Here is a 22,077-nt window from a genome sequence, read left to right on the forward strand (position 1 = left end):
TCTTAGTTTCAAGTTGCCCAATCAACAGTATTGTGTTTTGCCTATCATTATGGGAACCCCTCCATTTTTCAAGACCCCAATCCTTAACAGCTCTTGATCTATGTCACAGTGACCATGTTGTGAACAGGAAATAGGACTGGCTAGTACATTACCAAACATACATGCTGTGACTTCAAACAATATGAACAAATGGTGAAATAGATTCAGTTCTCAAGTCTGAGTTTATTTGTAGCTTCGTGAGCAAGGACAAATGAATTTTACCTCCAGAGCAGATTTATTTTTCAGCAGTTCTCAGATGGTCACAAGCAAGTAGCCTGATACCAGATCAGTCTACTATCAAAACAAGAAACAGGTGGAAACTGTCGTTTCTTCCCTCTTGAGTCTTACTATATTTTCCAACATAAATTTAATCATATAACTCATATTCTAAGTTCTATTGTTTTATTTTGCAAACAAAAAGAAATAGATTTTCCCCTCATTCATAAGACCTATTAATAAGTATGGAATCAATTCTCAGTAAGAATTCATCCCTTTAACAAAAATAAAACTACAACAGTATATGATCGATACACAGTGATATATTTGATTTCATTCAAAATCAAAAGTCCAGTAATTGAAGTATCATACATAGATATGCTATATATCTGTGATATTATTAAATGGTGAATATTAGTAATTTCCTCCAAGATAATGTCTATCTTATCTTTATGGAGTCAGAAGTCACCAGCAAACTAATTCATTAAAATAGACTGATAAGTCATATTTCCTGGTATATGCTTCTAAATATATTTCCAACATTCCTTTTTTAAACAAATCTACTTTCCATTTTTCTGATACTGGTTAATGAATAATTCAATTTTTTAAATAATTATGTACATAGTATTGGATAACCCTTTTTAAAAAGAATTATTAATAATTCAAAGTTTGCATTTCTTAAAAGAGCAATGTCTAAAACATTGTTTAATAATATTCTTCACCCATAGTATGAAAAAAGTAACCCTTACTTGATTGAGATCTTGCTTTATGTAAGATGTTTTATCATTCATTATTCTATATTTTTCTTCACTTTAAACTATTTTTAATATAATTATCTATTTTTAATTTTTACACTTTAAATATTCCAAAAATGAACAGAAATTAAACAGTTCAACGCTTATTTTTACAATATGTAAACAAAATCCAGATTACACCTAACAAAATATTTTAGCAATGATGAAATTATCCACTGTTTGTATGCTTTCTGATTCTATGTATCTTATTTAAAAAGTTTAATTAAATTTCTTGATAAATTTAATCCTTACTTAATGCGGATTTCTATCTATGATATCATTGCTATTTATCAAATCTTTGGAAGAGTCTTTAACCAGTTTGGGAATACCTAATATATTAATGTTGCTATTTTTAAAAAAGTGTTTACAGTGGAAACATATTTCAGTGTTACTTCCATCTTAAAACTGGTTTAATGTTTTATATCCACAGGTAACCCCCCAGGTACAAGTGTTTATTTAGAAATTCAAAACTGTGACCAAAAAGAGGCCTCTGTAGCCATGTGACTTGATTTCAGTCTCTACTGCAGTGACAGCCATTTTTATCTATGTAACTTGTCTGGGCCAATCAGAAGGGTTTTTTTCCCCCCTGGTCACATGGCCAAATGATTGCCGAGCCGGCATGAGTTTTTGCTTTTGCTGCAATCTGCTACTGCCTGGGCTCGAGTGCTACAATTACTTCTGTAAGTATTTTAAAATATTTTTTTTGTTACTCTATAGTTTGCAAACACAATAGTTTGCAAAGTACAGTACTTAAAAAGTACTGTTTGTTTGCAAGCAGTTTGGAAACTGCTCTGGCTTTTTAAATACTGCACTTTGCCAACTATTGTTTTCAAACTATTGAGCTTTTATTTTGGAAATTAGCATATATTATTGTACTTTGTAGGTTTTAAATTTAAATTGCCTCCAGAAGTTGTGGGTGCCCTATCACTGGAAGCTTTTAAGAAGAGATTGGATAGGCATTTATCAGAAGTACTCTCTTTTGAGAGCAGTGGGTTAGACTAGCTGACCTCCAGGTCCCTTCCATCTCTGTTACTATTGCAAGCCGAGAGCTCTGCAAATCCCTCCCCCATCTCCCTCTGGGTGCTTGGCTGGCTCTTAAGCTAGTGGTTTTTATTAAAGCAATGGTCCCACCCCTCCTCTTGGCAGCTGAAGACTCTTGAGCTGGCTAGCAGAAGTTTTTTTAAAAAAAAAATAACTGTGATGGCTTGCAAGCCCTGCTTGGAGGCAATTTAGTTCCTGAGCCAGCTCACGGAAACAGCTGATTGGCAGCTGGCGGGAAGCCCTCCCAGTTCATTTAACATAGTAACTATCGGAGGAAATAGAAAATCAGATCTTCGTTCATTTAACAACCCATCTGATTTAATTAATGAATTTGATTTTAAAAATTTGTTAAAGTAAGTCTGATTCATTTGATGATTTTCTTTTGACTTATGAGCCCAATGGGCAGGCTCCATTTGGTTCATACCTCGGGGACTACCTGTATTTAGTGGATTCTTGCAATGACAGTACTGGAATAGATGAGTTAAAAGATATATTTTCTGTCAGTCATACATTTTCTGATATGTATACTGTAGGTAAGACTGCTAATGACTCAACTACTTGATTGCCCTCTTTCAAATAATATTGGATAATGTAATGTTTCAAAATGTTAATACCTACGTCTACCATTTGCATGAGGGACAAAATTGCTCAAATGAATAATTTCTCTCCTATTCGAATAGCAGCTGTTCATTAATACGGATCAGGACTGAAGTGGGAGCAAAAGAGCAACCAGCTCTTATAGCTATATGGTATAGCTGTTCCAAGTCCTGCAAATCCTAAAGTATATAATTAAGAGTTAAATGTATATTAAAACAAAATTGTTCAGTTATGGCCCTTAGACGGATTTCCAACACAGATCATGGACGTTTTGTAGAAAAGGCTGATGTTATCTCTTCATTGGTAGGAATATTCAGCATGCCATATTTGATTAAGTAAAAGCAAGTCATTGAAATTTAAAATTAAAAAAAATATCATTTACATTTTAAGCTCAGGTTTTATAGTAACGGCCTATAATTCTTACAGACATGCCCTAATTTATATAAAATCACATTTGTCTATAGACTACTGCAAAAGAACCAAAATAATCATCTAAAATGACAACTAAGTTAAAAAATATCTAGCACAGTATTATTCAGAATATTTGTTTATTTCAAAAGAACAATCATGTAAGATTGTTACAGGACAGAATTTTTACATGGTCTGTATTTATTTCTATGGTCCGCATATACAGCCCATCCAGACCTTTGCTACAGAAATAAGATATAGTAGTTAGCCATACCCTCGCCTTACTATGCTTTTCGATTATCTCAGAATATTGCCTCCTTAACAGTGGGCCATTAAAGGACATTATAAAGCATATTATACAAAACAGCATATTATGCAAAACAGACAATATACAGTATGTATATATGCTGGACTGCAGGGATTCTTCGAGGTTTTTTTTTTCTTCATTTGCAAATATTTCACTACATCCGTTGAAAACACTGTTGGTGCTATGAACTTGAAGAACCAAGGTTTACTGATTAATTGTGGATTGGAATATACACATAGTGCCTTCCTACTAGTCCTGTATGTGGCAAGTGGGCAGGCTATGGTGTTGTGTGTTGTGTAATATGTGATTGTGTGTTCTGTTATGTAATATGTAATTGCCATGTAATTATCTGTTTATGCTGATACAATATTGTTTTATCCAGATGTTGGTTACCAGTTATGTGATATAGAGCAGGGGTTCCAGGGGAGCCGGGCCACGCAAGCGGCAGGCAAGAGCACCTGTGCAGCTCTAACTGTGGAAGAACCATCCCCTCTCCTCTCTCACTGCTGCCATGGGAAAGGTTGGGGACTACTGACATAGAGGGAATGTTGTTGTGATTAGTGCTGTTCTCCTCTTTATTATACAACTATTAACCAAAAGCCAGATAAGCAAAATAAGGCATAATATCTGTATAACAGTAGCCAAGTAACAACATCTTAATGTGCAGAAAATATTAACATCCAATAGCATAGGTCACCTAACCACATACTGGGCAGGCGGTATTCCATAACTTACCAACAGACCTTACTTCTCCATGAACAACACAAAACTGCAATCCTGAATGACATATATTCTCCATCATAGCAGCACTTATATATTGCTGTTATATATATATATATATATATATATATATATATATATATATATATATATATATATATATAAAACTTGATATATTCCAATTAAATTGCTTCTAGATATTAATTAATCTATCATTGAAGCAATTATTTGTATAGACTTGCTATTATTTTAACTAGGAGATGGGAATCATGCTATATAACCACTGCTTTTGCATACGCTAGCTTTAAAGGAAAAAGGTTCTCAAATGGGAAAGTAGGTAAAGAGTCTTGAGTTCTGAAAACACACGGGAAAACCTTTAAAATACTGATAAGGGACTTTGAAGAGAATCTGTTTCCTTCTTATTTTTTCCAACCCAATCAGAAGAAAAAATATAAGAAGGTTTAAGACTTTGCCTTTCTGTCTGTCACTAGGATAAGTCTCCAAAAGCTGAACAGAATGAGACCAAATTTGATATGGTGGGGGGAAAAAATGAAAAACAGGATTTGGTCTAAAAATGAGGTGGATCCAACTTGGGTCTTCAGAGTTTAATTTTCCCACTGCATCCTTATGAGAAAGGCAGAGTGTCCCCTAATTTAAATCCACCCCAGTCGTCACAGCTTAAGCAGAGCTATTTTTAAGGGGTTGCAAAGAATTCTAGAAATCTTGCTGAGCATGCTTTTCCCCTTCTTTTTGTTTTAAGTATCCTAGAAAGCTTCTGCGTCAGGTGCTCCAGTTGTCAGAAACTGCACATCATTATGACCATTTTCTCCAGAAATAGAGCAAAACAAAACAAAAAATATGCTAATGGAGATTTCAGTGAGTTGCTCAGGCTGAAATGGTTCATTATGGATCGCCAGGCTTTTTGAAGATCATTTTAAAGAAGGCACCATATAACTCTCACCTCCCTCACAATTTCACTTCTACAAAGCAAAATAGGAAAGGTTCTATTGATTTATCATTGCTACATACCTTTGCATTATTTCCAGTAACAATTCCTGAATTGCAGTGTAAACCTTAAGAGCCAAAATCACACAATGAGCATAAATACATATTCAAAGAGTGGAAATATGGTATAATTTAGCAAAAGGTTTGTCTGTCAAAAACCACTGTTAGTCAAACTAAAGGCAGCTGGCTTTTGATAAACTACAGTATATAGAAGCTACAACTCAAATCAGTTTAAATTTTATCCTACCAAGTCTTACTGAGCAACGTCTGTGGAATGTCTATAAGAATATTACAGCTACAGTCTTTTAGAGACAACAGCCTAAAGCCATAATTTAAAGTGCTCCATTAAATGGTTCAGTGGCATTTTTTCTAGCAAGGTTTTATTTTTATTTTTTGAAAAATGGCATCCTTGCACATCACAAATTGCTAACCAGTTCTCTACAGACATTACAAAAATGTTTCAGAATTTCAGAAATTGTTTGTCATGCAGAGTAAGAGATTGCTATTCTGTGAACAATAAATAAACAAGCAAATTGTACACGGGCTTTTTAGATAGTGTCCTAAATCTTCAAAGCAATATATTTTGTTTTTCACTTTGTTGTGTGCCACCTAGTCACCTGATTGTAAGATGGGCAACTGTATAAAAGTGACAAAAAAATAAATATGTTTAGAAAGTACATGCTTCTAAGCTTATAAAATTTATTACCGTGTTAATATTTTTATAGCAGTAACCAAAAACATGATCCTACATTCACTGCTTTGCTACAAATGGTAAAAGACAAACATGACCACAGATTTATCTCATCATCTTAGTTTAATATTGCCATTTCTTCTCTAATCCTTTTAACCAAGAAAATATATTGAAATTCTGAATAACAGTGTATACATACATAACATAACATAACCTTTCAGTGTAAGCAATGTTATGCAGAGTGCAGAAAGGAAGGAAAGCATAAGATAGGAAAGGAAAAGGAAAAATAATCTAAACCTACTTTACAGCAACACCAATTACCATACCTCTTGATACCTCACAGGATTGATACTGTGATGGAGAGAATACGATATAGTGTATGTTCATTTGATCTTTTGTAGCGGAAGGTGGGATACAGATAACAAGTAAATTTTTTAGAGAGCTATAAACTACTCTGAAAAAAAACTTTGAAGGCCATTTCACTTTTTATGAAACATACAAAGAAATAAATAGTAATTTGACCAACCTGATATAGAAAACCCTGCAGTTTAGATCAGTAAGGGCTTCTGAACAATTTGATACTTCATATATCTTTAGGCAGGCAGTAAAAAATAAGGATTATGAAATCCCCGATAGCTGATCGGCAGCGTTTTGTATCTTACAAGTTATATATATATCCAATGCAGAAGAATATTGATAATACAAGTGGTCCTTGCTTAAGAACACCGATTCAGTGACTGTTTGAACTTACAGTGGTACCGAACATCTTGTATTTACGACTAATTCTTGTACTTACAACAGCATCCCCCTGGTCATATGATTATGATCCAGGCACACCCGGCTTCCTTCTTTCCTTGCTTCCTACAAGCAATGGGGAAGCCAGAAGGAAGTTGCATATGGCAATCAGAAGTGCCAGAATTTCCATCACTAAGCAGTGTGGTCATGTGTTATTGCACTTTACAACTGTGTTGCTTAGCAATGGAAATTCCAGTCCCAATTACCATCAATAATTGAGGACTACCTGTTATCTATTAACTGTCACCATCTCTTTAAATAATGGAAGAATGAGAACAATTTGTTATTAAATATCACATTATAAAACATATTATTGCTATTTCTTATAATGTCTAAAGAATGATTTAAAATTCTATGGCACCAAGAAAGTAGAAGGGAAGAAATTGTCAAGTAGTTTAGCTATCAGAGCTCACCTTAGGCACCCAGTGGCATTGCGCAGCACCTGTGATGAATGAAGTTGAATTTTGTGGTCATCCTGAAGGGGGGAATTTTCCCACCCAGAATGAGGAATGATCACTGCATTGGTCAACACTGCTAGAGCATCCTGGATAATTGGCATTTTCAGTGCATCACAAGAAGATAGGTTCCAGAGAACTCCTAAAATTAAGGAAGCAAAGAATTGTCATTTCTTCTAAAATCAGAATGAAGTGATACTGCACAAAAACAACACTACCTGAACATTCATATGTGAGTCTTCAAATGTTCACTGTTTCTACAGCAACTAGGGCATTACATAAGGGCACATGAATATATACATATTACAGTCATCATCAAGGTTGTTATTTAATTCATTCCATTATTTCATTTAATGTAGTCATATCCTGTATTCTCATCTGATCTCCTAACTATGCTGGACCAGATTGAGACTTCATAGGTCTTGTAGGTCTCCACAAGAATGTTACAACATGTCCTCAAACTTCACTCTGCAATCATTGCTCAATGCAAGTGTCACAACTGTCTGAGGTGGTATAGTTTTCTGGCTTCCCAATATCAGAGGAATAGTACTATGACAAATCTGAGGAAGTGTGATGCCTCACAGCCTTCTTGAGTTTCTAGATCAGTTTTGAAAAACCTGTTGACACTGTATTTACCATCCCCATTTGTAGCAAAAAGTATGATTATATTTTAATTTATTTGTTGTAGTCTTTAAGCTCAGTGACTATGAGTGTCTACTCATGAATACATAAAACAATCAGGAAGGAATTTAATGTACATCCTTTAAATAAAACTATCCTCTAATTTAAATAAAACATTTTAATTGTTACTGTGGGAAAATATTACAGATTCACTTTTCATTTAAATAAGAATATGTAGGACATTGATTGAGACTATTAGTGTATATAATTCAGCACTATTGACTGGGACTAAAAATGACTACCCATTGTTTCAGTAGGAGAACTCTCCTAGTGAAATATAAAGATGGCAGAGACTGAATTTGAAACCTTGCCCAAGAATTGCTTTTTTGTACCTTGTAATGATACGTATAAAATATGTTATTTTGGGATCTACAGGGCATCTTCTATATTAGGAGCTTAATTTATACATCATGTATACCAATAGGTGGATTTAGCCAATCCCGTATGTTACTTTTGAATGCATCTCAATATTGTTCCTGAACTAGTTAAATGATTTCCATGTCCATAGTAAAAAACAAATTTTCTACTGTTTGGATTGATTGATTGATTGGATGGGGTAAAAATCTCACCCATCAGTTCTTTTTTGTTGTGTTACCTCCAAACAATGGGACTCATGGTAGAGTCTGAGATAAAATTACCTATCATGTTGATGTTTATATGTAATATTATATGGATAATATGGATATATGCGGCAGGCTGAGGCAAAGAGGCAGTCCCAGAACCAGCAAAATCTGGGGGCTGGACAGGCTGCCCTCAGTGTGGAAGGGACTGCCACTCTCGAATTGGCCTTTTTAGCCACACCAGATGCTGCTTTAGGACCTCTTTCCAGAGCATGATACCATAGTCTCTTGAGACTGAAGGATGCCAATGATGATGGATAATTAATATATTAAATAGTCGTATGAGCCCAATTGCTGGAGATACTGTTGAATACATCCCACAAAGATGAGATGGAACTTATGGTCTTCTGGCTCTTGTTGGGAAAAAAAGGTCCAGCACATTCGAACAGCATAATAGAGAAGAGTTTCCCACCCCATCCACACTTAAAAAAATTTTTTTTAGTCTGTGTCTAGGCACTTATGTTAACAACAACAACAATAATAATAATAATAATAAGTTGGAAGGGACCTTGGAGGTCATCTAGTCCAACCCCCTGCTCAGGCAGGAAACCCTATACCATTTCAGACAAGTGGCTGGCCAGTCTCTTCTTAAAAACCTCTTAAAATCCTCCTGTATCTTAAGCCTATCTTCTGGAGTATTGGCTATTCCTGCCAGCTTGGTGTCATCTGCAAATTTGATGAGTTCCCCATCTATCCCCTCATCCAAATTGTTGATGAAGATGTTGAAGAGCACTGGGCCCAGAACAGAGCCCTGGGGTACCCCACTACACACTTCCTTCCATGTAGATGCAGTTCCATTGAGGACCACATGCTGAGTATGGCCTGTCAGCCAGCTATGAATCCATCTGGTGGTGATGCTATCTAACCCACATTTTTCTATCTTATCAAGTAGTAGGTTGTGATCTGCCCTGAGTCCTTCGGGAGAAGGGCGGTATAGAAATATTAATAAATTAAATTAAATCTACTTTATCAAATGCCTTACTGAAGTCCAAGTAAATTATATCTACAGCATTCCTCTGGTCCACTAGTTTTGTCACTTGGTCAAAGAATGCAATGTTACATGAATAACTTATATAAAATGCTATAATACATGTCGCAATAAAAAAATTACATATCCATGACTACACACTTCAATAACTGAAGCTAATGTCAAGAATACTTTTACAGAAATTTAGCACATTGATTAAACATATACACGAGACATGTTCTACTACTCATTCACAATTTTTCAAGCAAGTCTGAATACTATCTTATTCTACATGTCAAAATACTTTACACAAAACTACTTAGTAAAAGAAATTGATGAAAGCATTACATTATCTTTTTCAACTATACGAATTCCTCTGAAAACGTCATACTTTCTATATTTATTTTCTCTTGTGAATGTTCTGGCATTGAGAAGTCTCAACTGTATAGTTTCACAACAGAAGGCGTACCTTTTCAAGCATTTGTAACTAAAATGAGAGAAAAACCAGTAGGGAAGAACTAACTGCCTGGCTGGTGCTAGGATTTGTCTTCCAGCCAGCCCCTTCTGCCAATTTTTCCACACCTTCTGAACAAATTGCTTGGAGAAAATTGGCCAGGGGATTGGTTCAGAGATGGAACTGAGAGAAGCACTGCAGATCACTGGTTAAGTACAAACAATGCTCTCATCAATTTTAATAAGTCAAGAGCCCACAACTCATTTTGCACTGTAGTTCACATCACTGCCAGTCTGTATGAGACAGTGAAAGGGAACTATTCTTGAACGTATTCACAGATGCCTATTTACTAGCAGGTTGAGAATTAATCGGATTAAGAAGGTAAAATTTGCTTGGGAATGAATAGGAAAGTGGCCAAGATGAGGAAGTACTAGTTTCACATTTTTCCCCAAGCTGTCTTTTACAGCCAAGAATGAGAAAACAGTGAAAAACAATGCTGTGCTTTTCACTGATACATTTATAGTAAAGAGGCTCCTTCCTCATCTCTCTCACAGGCACACACATGTGCATTAATTGCCATGTTCACTCTTTAATTCATCAATAAGTCATCGAGAAAGGCATACCGAGAAGCAGAATTCCCGTTATGTTCCCTAGTGCCTACTTCTCCCTTGCAGCAAAGTGGTGTGACTGAATGTTTTCTATAAAATTAACATTCCACATGTATAGAATTGAGAGAGAATGTGAAAGTCTGCTTTGAATGTTAAAGAGAATGGAGAATTCTCTTGTGTTGTTGTTTTCATTCTCTTCTGTTTGAAATTGTCAAAGACTATTTGCTCATTTGCTACTGCTGAGAGCTAGGTTCTACTTTTACAGGTTTCAAATATTAGAGGACAAGAGACAGAAAGAGAGTGCAAAGATTCAGTTGATTGAAAACTGCCCCAGCATATCCACTAATCTGTACTCTTTTCACTTTCATAAGGGGCCTGGATTCTCCTGTCTGAGAACTAAAAGTTGTGTAACTTTTCTGCAGAGGCTAAGATGAAGAGTCCAAAGCTAGTTCACTCTGTGCTTGCATAGTTCCTTCCAGACCTCAGGCAAATGTTCTTTGCCTTGGCACGAGGCTTATCTACTAACTGTTTCATGATAGCCCAAAGTACTAGAAGTGATGCTTCCCCTCTTATCCTGCCTGAAAGGACTGCATGAAGCCAATATAGGGTACATTTATTTGCACTGAAATTATTTATGCAGTCTGAAATGATGTGCTCCATGCTGATCATCTTGTGGTTCCAACTGGTCATTTTTGTGGGACTTTCAGTTGGATTTCTGATCTCTTGGCCCATTACCCGGCCCACTTGGGGCTGCAAGAAGACAGAACCTCCAGTTTCTCAAATCCCATTTTTTCTCTTTTTAAAAATAAGCTGGTCAACTGTTACAAGCTTTGAAACTAACCAATCAATGGCTTTCTTAAAATAATTGCAAGTATTTGACTCTTGTAATTGGTGGCTTGTCTATCAGGGGATTCCCTTCCTAAATAGAAAGGGAAGAGGTTAGACCTTCACATTCTGTCTTCATAGGATAGCTCATAGCCTCCTCCTCTCCTCCATTATCCATCAGAGTTGAGTCTCTTTCTTAACCTCCAACACTTCCACCAAAGTTATTCAGTGGTCACATCTCAGCTATAGAAATTTTGACAACTACCAGATAATAGGCAAGAGATATAAAAAAGTTTTTTTGCTGCTGCTGCTAACCAAAGGTCAAACAGTCAAACAAGCAGCCCACAAAATACAAAACCTTTACTAGCCCGTCCTTGGTTTATTTCAAACATTTGAAAGTATAATTGATAGGACTTTTGTAGCATGTGTGGTTGGGAATTCTCTTCCCAGTGGCTGATCCTTGCTTTCTCTCCTCACATTGTATATATCTTTAAGTTCTCGTGCAGATCCTCACCATCAGAATTTACTCACTGGCTTGTATCTTTGCTGGACAGATACGAAAACCACTAGATAGCAGCTAAAACAGTTTTTTTTTTGCTGCCATCAAGAGATTGATAGTTTCAACCCATAGTTTCAAGGAATAATTATTTCAATCAATTGATGGCAGAATGGGAAAAGAAAAAACAAAAAGAATCTGGCAGCACATGGAACATTGTGTATGTTAGGTGGGTGGAGCTGCACAAACAATTTTGGCAAGGCTGGAATTTCCACTGAAGAAATCATCAATCACGGCTCTTAGAACGCAGTAAAGCCATTTCTGGGTGTCTAAGGGCACACCCTGTGGGGTAGCAAGAATTAGGATGGCATGACTGACTACCAGCTCTGAGAGGGGACATGGGCCCGACAAAGCAGCTGTGTGGATGGGACTTTTCTCTGAGGTTTGGATAGGGAGATGTAATCTATTCTTCGACATGAGGAAATAAAGACTTCAAGCAAACAAATGAGCTTAATTGGTTCTCTAGCACTTACATACAATTTCCTAGTTGTACATATGGAGGAAAGTATGAAGAATTGATTGATTAGTTTAACACTTAATATGTATTTAGTATTATATTCATAAAATATATGTACAATTTCATTAATTAATTTTAAGTACTGTACATAGATCTTTAGCATTGTATCATTTGTTTCTATAGCGTTTAGTAGTCCCAATCCTTTTACTTTCATTGATCTTTTAGAAAATGTTTATATATTTTATCTGAGCATTGTAACTTTTTACAAAATGCTAATCAATGACTTTAACAAAGATGCTACCACTAAATACCACTGAGGCACAGAGACAAACACTTTAATTTTAATTATACTAACAACCAATATCTAATATGTTTGGTCCACTATTTTTAATTCTTGGGAACATGGACAATTAAATTAGGCTAGAATTAATTGCTAAAACTTATAGTGTAAATATTTTAAAAAGTATCAACCAAAATAATAAATGAAGTTTGTATAGCAGAGTTGGTAATACAGACACATTTCTTTATAATCAGCATAATCTGGAGAAATATTTATTAGCAAACATAATTTTAAGATTTGTAGTACCATGTACGAGTAATTTCTTTATTAAATTCTCAACCATGTACTGAAACAGATTTAAAGGGAATCCTATACCCAAAAGAATTGCAGATGATTAATTAAAATTCTCAATCTTCTTCCTGTATTTTTTCAAACTTTTAACTGTTTTCTCCAAGCAGAAGAAAAAGATGGCAGAAACAAGCTGGCTGTAGGTCGGCCAAGAAATTTTAATTCTAAAGCCTCAGGTGTGTACTCAATCAGTTCTAATTATTTTACACTTAATAGTCTTCACACCCATTTATGTTAACTTGAAGAAAACGTAATGATGACATAATTGCTGAAAGGCAAGTAGATTGATAAAAGGGAGAACTTTAGAAACTGATAATTTGAACTCTAAATTTGTATTTTGTGTGCCATGCATAAAATAGGAAATATTTTATAGTAACAGTAACAATAACCGTCATCACTCCCAATCACTAATCCTAATTTCCCCAATAAGGAACATTATATTATAATTAGGGATCTTGGAGGCTGACATCCAAATCACTGCAATAAAACTCAGATATTTTCCAAATCTGTTTTTCAGACTAAATGATTTGTTTTGAATATAATGCTTCTGGGGAAAGGAGTGGTCTGAATTAATGTAAATTATTATGCAAAATACAATATCTAAAACGTAAGAAAAAGTGGAATCATGACATTTATATTGAATTTTACAAAAATCAAGTAGGCAGTGAAATCTTGTTTTTAGCATTTTAAACAATTATGCAACACACAGAAACAAATTCTATAAATCTTTATTGCATCATTTCTGTAAACTTCTTTTCCACTCCTCTTTAATCTGAATATTAAAATCATAGGAAAAGCAATTTTTTCCATCTAAACTTCTATTCGGATGTTTTAACCACTTACCACATTTTTGCTTTATGATAAATGCTATTCCACTGCCTCAAGTTCATTTTATGTCAGCTTCCCTATATTTCTTCCAGTCATAAGCTTTCGATCAAAGTGACTTTAAAAGTTCTTCCCTGGCCGTTACTAAAGTTTTATTAGTGCTATTTATGAAACAATACTTGCATAACGGGGACATTCCATTAGGAAAATGTACATGCACAAAACGTTTTAAAAATTTGTGTTCCAAATTTGAAAAACTTGAGTCAGAGAGAGTTTCAAGTGTGAACCAGGTTCTTCTCCTAGTTATTGTCTATTACCATGATGTTTAGTAGATTGGCTAGTATTTGCCTGTCTGCCTGGATCTGAAAGTCCCACAGGATCTTTGCCCTCTCATTCTCCATGATATTCTGTGGGATTTTCCATCTGGACTTGGGAGCATCGAGCCCATACACTCTAGATGCAGTTGTTCCTGTACATAACGCCAGCGACTTGGTCATGCTCTTCATTGTATGCTGTTCTTGTCTGGATCTTATTTCCTGTCACTATGTGTTGGACTGTTTCTTGGGCCTCTGCACCTCGGGTCCTATATAGTGTGGGCAAACCTTTCTTCTATGGACCTGGTGCTTAGTTCTTGTGCTGCTATGATCAGTGCTGCTTTTTAGTCCAGCCCTTTCCAGCCACTAGAAGTTCCCAATGTGGCCACCTCAGCTGTCAATGGTACGTCCCATGTAAGATCTTGTCTTGCCGTGGCACTTCTGCTTGATCTTTCTCTCACATCTGCTGCTGTCTCAGGCATTCTCTCAGCAGCTCATCTTTGGGTGACTTCTTCCATGTGACTGATAAACTCCTGGATGCTCTGGGTTTCACTCAGGACAATATATTCACTAAACCTTGCTCCCCTTGTTCCAGTTCATATACCGTTTCTATGTGTTGGACTCAGGGTAGAAACCTCTGTACATGATGAGGTGCTTCTGGGTCTTCATATCAGCAGCTTCCATGTCCTCCTTTGGCCAGATCAATATACAGCAGGATATCTGATGACTGACTGGCAGGGTATATGTATTAATGGCATGGATCTTGTTCTTCCCATTGAGCTGGCTCTTTAAGGGCCTGTTTTATACTTTGGTGGTACTTGGAAGTTGTTGTTTTTCTTGCCTCCTCATTGTGATTTCCATGTGACTGTGGGATATCAAGATACTTGTAAATGGTCTAGATGTGACCCGCTGCTAGTTCCACCTCTTCGGTCTTAACCATTTTCCCTCTCTTGACTACCGTCTGGCCAAACTGCTCCAGTCCAAATGACATCACAATGTCTTTGCTGTAGAAGCATATCTGGTGGATCAGTGATTCAATATCTCATTCACTCTAAGTATAAAATTTGATCTCATTCATGTAGAGGTGGTGGCTGATAGTTCCACTCTTGAAGTTGTGTCCATATCCAGTTCTTGTGATTACTGGCTGGTGGAGTTCATGCCTATGCAGAACAGCAGTGGGGAAAGTGCATCACCTTGCTGTACTTGATGGGCACTCATGTGAATTGACTTCCACTGTTACCTTCCATAAAGTTGCTGAGTCTCCTGTTGACTTTGTACAGCACCAGGCATTCACAGATCCATGCATGGCATTGAGTCATGTGTTTTCCTGTAGTTAATCCAGGCTATACTCCGGTTAGTCTCTCTAGACCTATTCTATCCATGACAAGTGGTGTTTCGAACCTCTGGTGTTGTTCCCAATGCCCTTTTGAGTTGCAATTATGTACTGGCCAATATGGTCCTAAGGTCTCTCTGTCTCTCTCTCCCTCCCTCCTTCTCGTTGTTCAATCATCTAAAGTTAATGAAAACAAGCAGTTTAAAAATAACCAATTGCAAACATTGATAACTGGTATGCTTTCCAGGTTTGTTTGTAGATTTTAAGAACACAATGTGCATAGATAAAAGAGATAAAACCAAATTAAGGGCTCTTGTCTAATAGTCATCTGTATCATACTCTGCCTGAGTTTCACTAAAAGCAGATACTGCACCAATTTCATTAAATAGATGGACTATAATTAAGAGGATTAACAGTTTATGACTTGTTGTTTCAAGTCCGGTTGTAGACTACTTCAGGGAGACCAAGGATAGGTAGTAGAACCAAGGACTGAAGCAGAAGGTTGAAACAAAGCTAACATTTTTTATTTTATTATCTGCTAGTAATTCTGTCACTCAGAGGGATACATGATGCATCACATCATCACCACAACAAGGAGTATCTCATGAATCCTGCCTTTGACAGGTAAGAGTTGAAAGATGAAATGATTAAAATATTTGGAATCTGTAATCAGAGCTGAATCATGCAGCCTGCAGTTAAGATAAAATATGCAACATATTTTTTTACAAGAGAAAGCAGAAGGAGGTCTTAAAAGGGGATGCTCCAAAGTCATTAAAATAATGTAGTCAGGATTTACAGAATACCAAAATGCCATTAACAGTATTTTAAAAAATCATCAGTCACATTGTACACTGTAGGAAATTTCATTCTCCTTCCTCCCTTAGTCAAAGAATTGGAAGCAGCACTACCAAAGCTTAACCATAGTAGCAATCACAATTGTGTACCACCATCCAATGAAAACTGCTGTCTGCACATTACCCAAGATATGGAATATGGATGTGTATGTACATGTTCTACATGTTGGCAAATTCAAGTTTTGTTTTAATATTTTCAAGTATACAAGAACAATATTGAAACCGTGTTTTGTTTTCATCAAGCAATATATTAAAGCGCCTCAGGTACTGAGTTGATTCCTATAAAGTAACATGCAATAAAGGAAAGATATTCAAACCTGTGACCAGTTCTCTGATTTCCAAATCTGTAGTCTTTCGGAGTAACCGTACTAGTGCTGGAATACCCCCACAGTTTTTCAAAGCAATTTTGTTGTCATCATTAGCTTTCCCATATACCAAGTTCCTCAGAGCCCCACAGGCACTACGGTGGACTTCTGTCATTCGATGGTCCAATAGATCCACCAGTAATTGTATCCCTCCTTGTCTTCTTATCTGCATCAGCAAAATAAAACCAAAGAAATCAAAACTAATCCTCAGTATGGTTAATGCTCAGTTTTTAGACAGCAATTAGAAGAGAAAATGCAGCAGCCAGCAAGGAAAGATGCTGGACTGATTTCCTATAATACCTTTGAAAGGAAAATCTTTTGCAAAAATTTAAGCACTGATCAAAACAGCTGGACAGATTATGAAAAAGGTATTTGGAAAGAAAAGTACCCCTCCCCATACCACTGAATGGCATTCCAGTTTCTAACTGCTTACAGTAATTATACACCAATAAATTAGCTTCTGCAAGGCAATTAATTGCTATGAAAAAGTAAAAAGTCTGTAACATTTTCTTTATAAAAAAGACGGGTAGAGCTCGGACACAACATACAATTATATTGTATTCTTTGTTTTTGTTTTTGGCCTAGCATTTTTGGAAACCTGAATTATTCAACAAAACATTCCTAAAATATTGTGACTTAACATTAATATAAATGCACCCAACATAAACATTTTTTTAAAAAAAATGTTTCAGCTACAGTGCATATTCAGAATGTGTGGAAACTCCTGGGAGAGCTGTACCAGTAAATGAGACATTAGTTAAAACCAGAATTAATTATACTGAAGTCCTAACATTTACTTATTTGTTTGCTTGTACCCCACCTTTATTATTTTTTCAAATACTCAAAGTGGCAAACATACCCAACACACCTTCCTCCTCTCCACAGCAACAATCCTGTGAGGTGAGTTGGGCTGAGAGAGAATGACTGATCTAAAGTCACCCAGCTGGCTTTCATGTCTAAGACGGGACATGAATTCACAGACTTCCACTTTCTAGTCTGGTACCGTAACCGCTAGATCAGGGGTAGGCAACCTAAAACACTCAAAGAGCCACTTGGACCCGTTTCCTACCGAAAACACTGGGAGCCACAAAACCCTTTTGACATCTAAAATGAAGATAACACTGCATATATTGTTTTTTACCTTTATGCTATGTATAAAAAAACTACAGTGGGCTGCATTTATGAAATCAATGAACTGCTACAAAGAAAACAAATTTTTATTTCTGCATGCAACAAAAGCATTTTGAACTCCAAAAAAAGCCACACAGTTTGTTTTTGTGTGTGTGCATGTGTGTAAGAGAGTGAGAGACAGAGAAAGGCACTTGCGATTCCCTTCTCTCCCTCCCTCCCTCTCTTTCTGCCCTGGTCTGCCAGTCCTCTTCCCCCACTCAGTGTGTTTGTGTGTTGTGGGTGTGTGTGAGTGAGTGAGAGAGACAGAGAGAGGCACTTGTGCTTCCCTTCTCTCTCTCTCCCTCTCTTTCTGCCCTTGGTCTGCCAGTCCTCTTCCCCCAGTTTGTTTTTGTGTGTGCGCGTATGTTGGCACTTGCGCTTCACTTCTCTCTCTCTCTCTCTCTCCCTCCCTCCCTATCTCCGATCTTCTGCTCACCTGGCAAGCTGGCTTCATGCTGTTCTCGGACAAGCTGACACACATTCTTATTGGGCTGGCTCTGCTGCTGCATCCTGTGGAGACGCAGCAGAGGCAGGAGCCCCGCCCAATAAGCTTGTCAGCTTCTTGGAGGACAGCGTGAGTTACACACACACACACACACACACACACACACACACACACAGAGAGAGAGAGAGAGAGAGAGAGAGAGAGAGAGAGAGAGAGAGAGAGAGAGAGAGAGAGAAGGAAGGTAAGTGCAAGTGCCTGTCTCTGTCTCTCTCTCTCTGCAAACTGGGTGCCACAGGAGAAGGCTGAAAGAGCCACATGCGGCTCCAGAGCCGCGGGTTGCCGACCCGTGCACTAGATTAAACTGGCTCTCTTGATTTCAATATGCCTGTATTTTCAATATATAGTAAATTAAAACAATCAATGATATTAATAATAAATGAGCTAAGACGATTAGGTCAATCACCACTATGGGCTGAAAGCTAACTGGAACAATATGAATTGATTTTGGAAAACATGGAGGGTTGGGGCTATCTGTACTTATGTATGTAAGATATTCTGTAAAGTAGGATTGCTAATGAAAATACCTGGCTACATAAGGGCAAAATATGCATACTTTGAGGACTTAATTTGGAATTTCTGCAGCAAGCATGGGACAAGGAGTAATATCATAGCCACTGTTACCAAATTGTCAGATTTATGTTTCCTCAATATGGAAGAGCGAACAATTAATAGTTATTTTATAACAGCTTGTTGAAATTAAAGCAAAGTCTATCATTTTCTATTTGTAGAGATTCCTATGCAAATATATCCTTGAGGAAAATTTTAAAAAAATATGTAAAAAATCTTATAGCTAGATTCATATATAAATATTAGATAACCCATGATCCATTGGGTCATCCTTTCAGAGATATTTCCTTACTTAAATGAATAAACAGAATCAATATAGGCAAGCAAAAAAGCAGCGGGAGCCAAGAGTGACCTCTGACTTCCTGCCAGCTTCTAGTGGGAAGCTGGTAGGGAATGCTGGAAATCACCATATGACTGAGGCTGACTGTGACACTGCAGCAACCAAAACTTTGGAAATAAAATTGTTGTGAAAATCTTTGGAATTTCAATTAAATAGGAGTAATGGCTCCCAGAATTTGTATGCATTTTTTTAAAGATAGCTGAGTTGAAGTATCTTGATTCCAAACTTTTGCACTATGATGGACAAACAAACTGGGGAGTTTTAGTAGTATAGGTGCTAAATCAACAAATGTCCTAACTGAAAATGAATACTAAGAATCAGTATACTAAATAGTATTAGTATATTTAGTATAAAAAAGGGACGTGGTGGCTCAGTGGGTTAGGACACTGAGGTTGTCGATCAGAAGGTCGGCAGTTTGGCGAGTCGAATCCCGAGTGCCGCGTAACAGAGTGAGTGCCTGTTACTCGTCCCAGCTTCTGCTAACCTAGCAGTTCGAAAGCACGTAAAAATGCAAGTAGAAAAATACGGACCACTACGGTGGGAAGGTAACAGCTTTACGTGAGCCTTTGGCGTCTAGTCATGCTGGCCACATGACCATGGAGACGTCCTCGGACAAGCACTGGCTCTTCAGCTTTGAAACGGAGATGAGCACCGGCCCCTAGAGTCGGAAACGACTAGCACACATGTGCGGGGGAAACTTTACCTTTACCTTTACCTATATTTAATATATTAGTATACTGAATATTCTAAGAAATAGTTATAGAGATGTGGGAGGAAGAGGGAGAGGAGGAGAAAGAGAGGGAGGAAGAGGGCGAGAGAGCGAGAGCAATAAAGGTAAGAAGGAATTTATGGTATTCAGAAAACAAATATCCAACTACTTTTTAAGAATCATTCTCCAATGTACCAGAAACTGATGGTGGAATAATTTTACTTTGCCAAGAAGTAAACAAATTACATTCACCTTCTTCTGTCTCCCAACTTCTACCTTTTATTGCTTGTGATAAGTACCAGCCAGGAACTTAACTCATCTTGACTGCCTGAGAATGAATTATAGTCGGGTATGTTAGTGGCTGAGCATGCTACAACCTATTGCTTCCATTAATGTTCAGTTACTTGCCTTTGAGTGAGCATCAAGGTCACTCATTCCAATTTAAAAAGGGAAATGGATCCTTGTTAATCTTTATATTTAAGAAGGAAAGGGGGGTTGAAAATCTTAATATAGTGTATATAGCTAGGATAGTCACAGCTGGGCTGCGTATCACTAGATGGCAACCAAGAGACAAAGAAAATGTTAAAAGCTTCTGTCATCTACCACGGGTCCAGATGTGTGCAATCAAATATGTTGAACTGAGTGATATAGGGATTTCTGTAAATAAAATCAAACAAGCAAATGTGCCAAACTACTCCAAGGAGAACATATATCATGTTCTTCATAGGACACAATATTGCGGTGGTGTTCTGCAAATTAATCTATGAAAAAATGAAGAAACAAAAGGAACTCTCAAGTAAAAAACTAATTCCACTGCTTCTTAAATTTCTAAAGCACCAACTGAACAAAGTTTCAGTAAGTACACCTATGTTAATTGCAATTAGTGTATCAACTGAGTTGAATAGGTTTATCATGATTCATCCTTTCATTTGATTATGTGCCATCAAGCTGTTTTCACTCCTAGCAACTACAGAGATAGATTTTCTCCAAAACAATCTATCCCCAATTTGTTCTTTCAGGACTCACAAGGGTGCACTCACTGTAACTGAATGCGTCCACTTTCATGTTTCCTCCATCCCTCTTGCCACCCTGCAATATTATTAGCAAAACTTTTAACAGTGAGGTCGTTCATGGAGAATAACTGTGTTTGAAGCCAAGATTCCAATCACACATGACTTATTTACTCCTATTTTACTTTTTTCCACTGGTGTAAATCCCTAAACTAACCAGAAATGACAAAATGACAGTGCATGATAAATTACAATCATGTCCCTTCAACTTAATGGGCATTCAGAAACCATCTTTTTCATCAAGAGTTGTATCCAGAGCTTCTTAAGTTTTTTGACCACTCCCTCTTGTCTCAAAGATTTATTTTTTATTTATTTTAATTCCATTTATATCCCGCCCTTCTCCAAAGACTCAGGGCGGCTTACAAGCTTAGCAGTAGCCTTCATTCTATGTATATGCCTGCTTATTAGGGCTTTCACACACACACAAAGCGGCATTATTACAAAGTCAGCTTAATTGCCCCCAACAATCTGGGTCCTCATTTTACCAACCTCGGAAGGATGGAAGGCTGAGTCAACCTTGAGCCTGGTGGGACTCGAACCTGCACTAATTACAGGCAGCTGGTGTTACTTAAGGAGGCATTAGCCCACTGCTCCACCAAGGCTAATATATTCCTTAGAGTAGAGATACAAAGTGGTTCAGAAAACAGAGCTGAGTTGTCTAATCTGTTTAGCATTATATAGCATTCAACCTTTTACAGTGTTAATTTCCACCAGAATCGTAGGAAAGTGACACCATTATGTTACATTTCCAAGAAATTGGTAGGGCTGTGCAAAGCCTGCAAACCAGATGTTTCATAGTGCACAGGAGAATGGATGAATCAGTACAATACATTTCTTTAAAACTTATTTTTCGGTTTGTTATCACTGCAAATTTCAAACAGCTAGGCTGAGGGCTTTATGCAAAGGGAATGGTAATTATTCCCCAATAATTAAACATTCTGTTTTTTAGTTTACTGGTTTTAAATCTACTTTTAACCCAATTAAATGGCCCTTACTTAGAATGATTTAGTAGCTTTTTCTCTTGTTAGATACTTCTTTTTATTTATCTCTCTAACAGGGAAGAGAGCTTGAACAATCTCTGGATGTAAGTCCCAAGAAAGCTCTGAAACATTTAGAGATTGATATACTACAGAGGAGTACAGAGATAACCAGAAGAAAATA

At 36.9% G+C, this 22,077-nt stretch overlaps 1 protein-coding gene across 1 annotated transcript in view; it reads right to left on the reverse strand.

Moving 5' to 3' along the window:
* CTNND2 (catenin delta 2) overlaps positions 1-22,077 on the reverse strand; it is a gene marked incomplete at its 5' end in the record, with an annotated part of 448,616 nt that overhangs the window by 89,780 nt on the left and 336,759 nt on the right. The window contains 2 exons of the mRNA XM_083360640.1: positions 7,027-7,210; positions 16,508-16,721. Of these exons, the coding sequence (XP_083216766.1) occupies positions 7,027-7,210; positions 16,508-16,721 (398 nt within the window). The remainder of the gene's footprint in view (positions 1-7,026; positions 7,211-16,507; positions 16,722-22,077) is intronic.

Source organism: Vipera ursinii (genome assembly GCF_947247035.1).
Source record: "Vipera ursinii genome assembly, chromosome: 3".
Lineage (NCBI taxonomy): Eukaryota > Metazoa > Chordata > Lepidosauria > Squamata > Viperidae > Vipera > Vipera ursinii.